The 9,473-nt window shown below is 39.8% G+C and overlaps 1 protein-coding gene across 1 annotated transcript in view; it reads right to left on the reverse strand.

Moving 5' to 3' along the window:
• Positions 1–429: 429 nt before the first annotated feature.
• LOC116077891 overlaps positions 430–9,473 on the reverse strand; it is a 21,196-nt gene continuing 12,152 nt past the window's right edge. The window contains 4 exon segments of the mRNA XM_031352741.1: positions 430–1,108; positions 1,111–1,144; positions 1,146–2,396; positions 6,913–8,146. Of these exon segments, the coding sequence (XP_031208601.1) occupies positions 1,074–1,108; positions 1,111–1,144; positions 1,146–2,396; positions 6,913–8,124 (2,532 nt within the window). The 5' untranslated portion in view covers positions 8,125–8,146 and the 3' untranslated portion in view covers positions 430–1,073.

Raw genomic sequence — 9,473 nt, forward strand, 5'->3', positions numbered from 1 at the left:
TGTTTGGACAAAGCTGTAATATTAACTGTTCCAAAGATTTCCAGGCTACAAGGCTGCCCTGTAGATACTGTGTTTGCCAAGTCTCACAACTGAGTGGGCCAGTGAGATGTTGTTCAGCTTTTACTTTACTATAAGGAATGACAATTTAATTAGAGCCCATGTTGCCTATAACCCGAATTCCAAACTCATCCGGTTGACCGGTGAAGGTTATGGAATAAAATGTTTGTATCTACATGGATCTCCAGGAGTGTTTACTTATCCATGCATCACCCAGTTCTTCCTGGAGGGAGCATGGACAATCATAATCCTATCTGCCCTGTGGCTACCATGTGGAAGGAGATAACCACCTCATGTGGACGTGTGTGCTAGGAACCAGCCCCCCTCCCCGTACTTCCTAAACCCCAAAAGAAATTCATCAAGACAGAATTGTAACAGTAATCTCTTGTGCGCTATGTCAAAGTATCATCTGTCAATAAAGAGCTGATGGCCCACAGAAAGGCAGAAGAAAACAGATGGGACAACTTGCAGAGAGAGAGGATCTCTGGGTAAGAGTCAGGCTGAAGAGATTCACCACCAAGTTGTGAAGGAAGTTGAATGAGACTGAGAAGAGGCACCCAGCCACATCTCAGACATAGAATAGCATAAACAGGTCAATTTAGTTATACGCTAGTTTGGAGAACAAGCTTAGCTAACATATAGGCATTAATGCATAAATAAACGAACCTCTGTGTCATTATTCTGGAACTGAGGCAGATATAGAAAAGTGCAAATGGTTACACAGCCTACTAACTTCTTCATCTTAGGGGAGTGTGGTCCTACTTGGGCAATCTCTTTGAGATGAAAGATCCAACTTTAATTAGACAAAGATATTGCAAGTCATATGTATACAACCATACATTCTCATATGTGATACTTAAATGGAAGACAGTTCTTGTCCGTGGGCAATTCTTCCACTCGCCAAAGTGATATTTTGTCTCTGAAAGACACGAATCTTCTGGTCATTCCTAAAAAATGTTAGCTGCTTAAAACTAGGCTTTAACTCTGCGCTTGAAGCCAGTCCAAAGCTTAGTACCTCACAGTTTCATTCCTATTTTCCAGTATTCAGGATGTCAGACATGCATAATCCTGGCTTCTCTGATAAAAAATTCTTCCTTATTAAGGAGAGACTTGGCATCACTTGCCACAGTATCAATGAAAAGACTTTTCCAGTAGTAATTCTTCCTAAAGTAAAGGCCTGAGGCAAGTGGTCCCCCAGTAACACACGAAATATATTCAATGTATTTCAACAGTTTTTCTTTGAAGGACATGTCTTTGTTCTTTGTTAACAAATGGAAAGACTTAAGGTGTGCTTTAATTTCATTCACAGACACATTGAAATCCTTGGCAATATTTTCCAGTGAGGCTTCATCTAGCCCAAAGTAAGACCTGTAGAGACTCAAGGTCTCCTCCAACTTCTCCGTTTTATCTCTGATGAAGCCCCCAAATGGAATGGTGGTCCATGCTCCAGCCTTCAGAGCCTCCAGCCAGATCTTCTGTTTGAAGAAATCCCTCTTCCGGTCAATGGCAGTCTCAGTAACACTGTGCAAGGACATCATGAAGATGTGGCGCTTGTGGGCTGGGAGCTCGCTCAGTAGGGTGGTCTCTAGCTTTGGGAAGTCAAAGTCAGAAACATCAAAGTTAGAGACTAGGAAGACTGGAGGCGGGCTGGAGAGAGCCTCCTGAAGATGTCCTGCACAGTCATCTCTCATTTTCTTTAAGACACTGTCTCTATTGAAAGACTTAGGTTTACCCCTCTGTTCATTACTGACATCTTGATCTATCTTGGTTCGGACAAAGTAGAACTTTGTGTTCATCTTTGCTATGGCTTTGGCCAGTTGTGCATCAATTTCTTTGAAGCGTGTAGCTGAAATGATAATGAAGAAGTCATACTCACCAAACTTCATTTCTGTCAGATAGTTTTGTGGTAGGAAGGTAGTGGACCCAATCCCAGGCAGGTCCCATATTGTCACGTTGGGAAGTTTTGGGTGTGGGTATGGAGTTCTCTTTATGGTTGTCTCTACCACCCCAGTGAGGGCTGCACCTTCTTCGTCATTCCTCATGCCTCTCAGGGCATTAATAAAGCTGGATTTCCCTGTCCCTGTTTCTCCAGTTACAGCAATGTTCAGTGGGGCTTTGTCAATGTTTCTCAGAGAGTGACTAATTGTAGCCAATGCCCCTTGAAGGTTCTTATCCTCCAGATGGGATTCAATCAAGGTGATGGTTTCTTCAGAGAGGATTTTGCTTTCCTTCTTGAAATTCTTAAAAAAATTTTCAAAGCTGAGTGCCAAAAGTTGAGCCGTTAAAGGAGAAGGTCTGCTAGAGGAGGGCTCGCATGTAGCTGTATGCCTTGGAGGATGCTGAATAGAGGAGAAAAGAGAGACACTGTAATTATTAGTACAGCAGGGCAAGGCCTAGGCGTTTGTTTTTAGGATAAGGAGGGACCTCAGCTGCTGATACCATTATTAGCAGAACTCCTTCCTTCCTGCTCCTGGCTGCTGGCTCCATCTCTGCTCTGCACGTGCCCTCATCAGCCCTTACCTTCAACTGTGGTTTCCCTCCTTCTGTGTTGTCCCATTTATCACCTTATTCCATTCAGGTTCCTACAGCAGTGTTTGCTTCTTATTTTACATTGTCTTTGCATTCTGTTTACACCTATCACAATCAATATCTAGAGGTTGTAAAACCCTTAAGGGCATAGGTCAGCATATCAAAAATCTCTAGCCAAACATCTCATGGAAAGTCTCCCTTCCTCTTTTGAGTGCTTAGGGCATTGCTTCCTGGCCTCATGACCTCTGGTCCTTCAGCACAGCTATTCCAGTCTCTCGTGTAATTTGTGAATAAAGGGAGAAGGGGCATGAGGTGGGGTGTGGAAAAAATTCTTGATATTTCCACCAGAGGGTTGCATACATTATTATATATGTGTATCGACTTCTTTTTAGCCAAAAAGTTAAATTAGGAAATTATATCCTTTGTAGCAAATTGGATGTAACTGTAGGTAGTCATATTAAGACAATAAAGCCAATCTTAAGAAAGACAAGTCCATTTTCTCATTCCTGGAGCTTAGCTTTTTTACAGATGCATAAGTTATATTGTAGATATGGCATGAAAGTGAAAGTGAACCTGTCTGGGGGACAAAGGAATTGAGGGGCCCATTCATAACATGCAATGCATGCTTGTTTGAAACTTCACAAATAGATGTTAAAAAGATTTGTTGGAAAGGAGATGTGTCTCCATGCTATGCCTTGTTTTTCAACAGAAGATGTAGGGGATCACCTCAATTATAAGTAGATTCCTAAGAAATTCCCTGTGTATTCCCGTTTTCTATTGTTCTGTTGCCAAACCTCAGTGAAACAACTTACAAAAATGAAAAATCTCCGACTGGATATAGAAGAAAGGAAGGAAGGAAGGAAGGAAAGAAGGAGAGTGAGAGAGTAAGAGAACAAGAGAGAGAGAGAGGGAGGGAGGGAGGGAGGGAGGGAGGGAGAGAGATTAAAGAAGACACTAAAAATGAGGATACTCTTTCTTTTTTAAATTAAGAAACCTCAGTGTATTCCCATCAAACACCTTCTTTGGGAAAGACTCATTTCTTAAGGCAGAAGAGACAGGATAAAAGTGATATGTATCTCCATCAGGAATCCACACATGTTTTCCTTAACAGTCCATATATTTCAAATTTTTGTGTTTATAGGCCACATCCAGTTTCTGGCACATATTCCCAGTTTATTTTAATTTGCAAAAAATTAAAACTATTTATATTTCATGAATTGTGGAAAACCAGACTTCATGTTAACTATGACTGTGGATAAAGGTGATGTGTTTTAAAAAAGATAAAGAGAAGGGGGATAAGTTCTGTGGAAGTGTGGTGAAGTGTGGGGGAAGGGGGTTCCTCCTCAGGCCCATGCTGACACATCACTTTCCACTGATGGATGGTATAGTATAGAATAGAGTTTAAAAAGGGCATGGGCAGGGGGGTTAAGAGGGTAGTAGAAGCAGAGAAGGAGAGAGAGAAAGAGAGAGAGAGAGAGAGAGAGAGAGAGAGAGAGAGAGAGAGAGAGAGAGAGAGAGAAGAGGTAGAGGAGAAGAGGAGAAGAGGCCAGCCATGAGCACATGGAGAGGGCTGGAGAGAATGGGGGAGATGGGGGAAGGGGGAAGGGAAGAATAAGAGCAAAAGAAAGCAAGAGAGCAAGAGAGGAGCAAGAGAACAAAGGGGGGCAAGCATCCCCTTTTATAGTGTCAGGCATACCTGGCTGTTGCCAGGTAACTGTGGGGCAGAGCTTAGACAGAATGCTAACAAAAAGTTTATCAATATTAATACTAAAAATACTATAGCTTTGGGATGAAAGTTATAAATCCATAGCCATATTCTTTTCTTTTGATGTTAGAAACACACACAAGACTGTGGAATTAGAGTTGCAACAGAAGGAAAATGCAGGCAGTCAGGAGAGATTGGCTTCAGTTTGCTCTAATATTTTGGTGTATGAAGATTTCAATATAGAACTTCAGGTATACAGAATTCTAGTCTTGAGTCAGCCAATCATCTTGTTGGAGGCCATGTCACCAATAAAACTAAGGGAAAGGAGGGCATCAGTGTAGAACCTACTGTCACTAGGAATAATATATTACAATAACAAAACTCCCAGGGTAATTATTTGAGAATTTGTATGTGAAGCTGCATGCATGTGTTCCAGAAGTCTACCTATCTCTGCTTCTCTGGTGCTGGGATGTTGCCCACAACTGATGTACAAGTAGAAGCAATATTTAGGAACTCCTGGTGATTGTGGCTATAGAAATGAATTCAAATTCATGTACAATGCATCGTTCACACCCTACTATTTATGTCACAGTTGCTTGCAGTATATGAGAGTCCCAGTCTTGTGTGACCTTCTGAAATAATAGTTCTCAATAATTCTGACATAGACTGAGCCAAAATTCACTAGTTGCTACCAGAATAGTGATATGGAATCTACACTGTGATGGCCAGCTGGAAATAAACTTAATAATACATAGCAATCCAACCTTCTAAGACACACTATTCTGGAGAGTTTTCTTAATAAGGACATCCCATATAAGTGGTAGATATTTCCATTGAGAAACACAAATCGCTACACAGAACATTATTACTATTCAAAATATCCAAGACAATGATGCACATAAAGGATCATAATTTTCTAATAAAGGATTCTGAGGAGGCCTAGAAAGATGGCTCAGCAGCTGAGAGGACTGGCTGCTCTTCCAGAGGTCCTGAGTTCAATTCCCAGCAACCACATGGTGGCTCACAACCATCTGTAATGGGATCTGATTCTCTGTTTTGAGTGTAAGTGAAGACTCACATACATAAAAATAAATGTGTAAATGAATATTTAAAGAGATTCCAAAGAAATTGAAGTAGATTAAATTCCTGTTAAATACTTTGTAAATAATGAAAAAAATCTCAATCACATGAGAGGTGAGAAATGTTGAAGGAGGAAATGTATCTGATGAGCCACAGAGTATGTATGACAAGAACATGAAAAAGGGACTTTTGAGGGTAAAAGAAAACTAGCTACATAAGTGGGGTATGGCAGAGGGAAGTAGGCAAATGAATGAATGAGAACACATAAGAATGAACGACAATGTATAATGGCATACATATCATATGTGCACCTAAAATGTAATGAAATAGAAAAAGCTTCCTTGAGATCCAAGAAAATACTGATGAATGAAATCAAAATGAATACATAGATTTGCCTGAGAAATTCAGATATGTAAAAATTTGAATGAAATCTTGAAAGTTCATTTATAATAGACGCAACACAAACATAGCAGATAAGAAGGCAGAGTAAGAAGGTAGGAAGAAAGGAAGGTAGAAAGCAAGCAAGGAAGCAATCATGTTTCAGTAAGTAACCAAGGAAGTGAGATGCTCCAAAGCAGAGATGAAGGAAATCTCAAAGGCAACAAACGATGCTGAGATTCCCATGTTTGTAGCTTATAAATCTTAACATTGTCAAAGTGTCCATTCTTCACAAAGTAATCTATAGATTCAATGCAATATCAACTAAAACATCAATGCCATTTAGAAAAGAACTGGACTGTGGAGTCACAAAACTCACATGGGAACACAGAAGACTGCAAACAGCCAAAACAATATTGGTCAAATCCAATGGGGCTAGGAGTCACTGTAATACCTTACTTTAATGCATAGATAGCACAGAGCCACAGTGGTAAAAACAGCCAATTATGTTCATGAAGACAGGCCCATAGACCAACAAACTGGCTGGAAGGGCAGACCCAGAAATATATCCAAAACCCTGCAGCAAACAGAATGCATCTACAGTCAGTCAATATCTCAGCAGGACTTCCAAATGCTCACACTGCACAAAGGGCACATGGGTTGAAGAAAGGAACTGGGCAAACTGGACATCAGGCAAGACTAAACCTTGACCCTCACCGTTTACCCTATACAGAAAGCAACCCAAAGTGGGCCAAAGAGCTTACTATAAGATGGAAACCTTGAAGCTCTTAAAGGGAAATGGGTATGAAAAACTTCATCAGATTTTCCCACATGGATTCAGCAAAGCAAAGGAGTCAAAGCAAACTGACAAGTAGCATTCCCTCCAACTGAAATACCTCTTATATACAAAGCAAATAAACACCACAGCAATGAGATGATTTACAATAAAAAGCCTTAAGAATGCATCATGTAACAGTCCTAACCAGAGACACCTCAGGATGTCAACAGGTGCAGAAAATGTATATGATAAAATTTACCAGAGTCACTTTGAAACATCTCAACAAAATGAAATAGAAAGGTGCCTCCGGAACAACTATGGAAACACTGATTTTTCCCATGGACTCCTCCCAATATAGAGAGGTGTTACAGTTGAATGAGCTCACCTTCTCTGTCAAAAGCTCTTCTTTACTGAGGATAATTTTAACATCGCTTGCAACTGTGTCAATGAAATAATTTTGCAAGTGGAAAAACTTTGAAAAGTAAGGATTTCTAATGTACTTCAATAGTTTATCTGTTAAGGTTGTATCTGGCTCATCTGAGAGCAAATGTGGAGACTTAATGTCTGCCTTGAGTTCCTCCAGTGTCATGTTCAAATCCTCAGCGATGTTTTCCAGTGATGCCTCATCCAGGCCAAAGGAAGACCTACAGTCATTCAAAGTCTGTTCCAACATCTCTATGTCATTTTGGGTCAATCCCCTGAATGGTATGGTAGCCCATGCTCTTGGCATTATGGATTCCTTCCAGATCTTTTGTTTCAGCATATCCCTCCTCCTGTCTATGGTGGAATCTGTAACAACTGGCAAAGTGAGCATGAACATGTGGCGTTTGTAGGCTGGGAGCTCTCTCAGAAGGGTGGATTCCAGCTTTGGGAAGTCAAGGTCAGACACATCAAAGTTAGAGACTAAGAAGACTGGAGGCTCCTGCCGGGTAACCTCCTTTAGAATACTTGAAATGGAGTTTCGAATCTGCTCTAAGATGTTCTCTTTATTGAATCTCTTAGGATCACTCAGTTTTCCAACCATTAGATCAATATCTGTGTGTGTTCTAACAAAATAGAAACTCCTATTCATTTGCACAATGGCTTTGGCAAGTTCTGCATCATTATGTTTAAAGCGTCCAGAAGAGACAATAATGAAGAAGTCATACTCCTCAAACTTGATTTTCGTCAGATAATCATGTGTTTGGAAGGCAGTAGATCCAATGCCAGGCAGGTCCCATAGTGTCACACTGGGAAACTTTGCATATGAGTATGGTGTTCTCTCAGTGGTTGTACATACCACCCCTGTGGATGTAGCTGCACCTCCTTCATCAGCCCCTACTCCCTGTAGAGCATTGATGAGACTGGACTTTCCAGCCCCAGTCTCCCCCGTCACTGCAATGTTCAGTGGGGCTTTCTCTATGTCACCCAGAGCACTGCTGATTGCAGAAACTGTTTCCCGAAGGTTTCCATCCTCTAGGGATGATTCAATGAAGGCAATTAATTCCTGAGACAGGATTTTGGTTTTCATCTTGAAATTCTGAAGATTTGTGCCAAAGCTGGAGGTCGAATCAGCATCTTCCTTTGGAGGGGGTGTAGAAGAGGAAGTCTGACCCATGCCTCGGAAATGTGGATGGTACCTAAGGGAAGAAAGAACCAGAAAGGTCAACAAACTAGTTCAGCAGAAACTGCCATTGGAAGAGCAGGGCCCAGCATCTGCCCCACATTATTAATAGGGACTTTCTTCCCTTTAATCAAGTGTGCACGACTTGAACAGCACTTACTCCTGGGTTTAGCTTTAAATTTTGGTTTGACTCCCACTACTTAACTTTTAACTATTTTCTTCTTTTTTTTTATGATAAATCAAGCTTTTATTATTTTTTCTTTTTTTAACTTTTATTGCATTATGATGAGAAAAATTACATGATTTCAATTTATCTGAATTTGTTAACATTTAAAAACATATTTTAAGTAAATAGAATTGCATCCTATCCTTGTTTCCCTTTTTACCCCAACTCCTCTCAGAGACCCCCTTCATTACCTACAATATCTTTTTTGTCATATTCTTTAAAATTTATAAAATATTATAACAATAAAAATGAGTATTATAAAAGTTGTTTGATATAAAACAACAATCAATTTAACAGTCTTATGTAGATGCTTGTCTATAGCAATAGTGAAAATACATGTTATTCTCAATATAAATTTTAAATAACTCCAAACATATTAACTGTATATTTCAAAACAATACATCACTACTAGTATTTTTTTTAAATGAACATAAATATGTAAAGTCTTTTTGTTTGTTTCTTTGTTTTGTATTTAGTAGAGCTTAAAATCTTGGCTCTTACTATATGGTATAAGGCCAAAATAAGAACAATTTTTAGACATTGGATTTCATTGTAATAAGGCTGTATTTCAATGACCCTCACATCATCAAAGGATTTTACCTCCATCATAGCTAAGCTGAGAGTTGACAGTTCTGCTGTGCCAAGGAATGAACTGTAGGCACGATTTTTGGATACAGACTTCCTGCTAGGGTCAAAGCTATTTGACCTGAGGGAGTGACTTTATTCTCAGCCCACAGAGAACAGGTTACATTCATTTAAGAAATGGTGTGTCCTTTAAGATGGTCTATTCATAAAGTCATTCACTAACTGTTTCAATGAGCAATGGTTCTGCTTGGAGGGTGGCACAGACTTTAGGAGAGGGTAAGAATCTGGTTCATTGGCTGTGATACTTTGGAAAAGCATTCATCTCAGAGAAAGAGTAACTTATGAAGTCCTCTTCTTCAAACTTGATACAAGAGTTACAAATGTCAAGCAAAGCATTCAGTCTCACTCTTTGTTGTTCTCTTACAAGCCCCCTTCCAATTTAATTGTCTGTTTCTTTTGGGTACATAAATACTTTTGAAATATATAAGCTGTTCTGAGAACCATAGTATAGTGTAAAAACATGAAATAAACA

Source organism: Mastomys coucha, unplaced genomic scaffold, assembly GCF_008632895.1.
Source record: "Mastomys coucha isolate ucsf_1 unplaced genomic scaffold, UCSF_Mcou_1 pScaffold5, whole genome shotgun sequence".
Classification (NCBI taxonomy): Eukaryota; Metazoa; Chordata; class Mammalia; order Rodentia; family Muridae; genus Mastomys; species Mastomys coucha.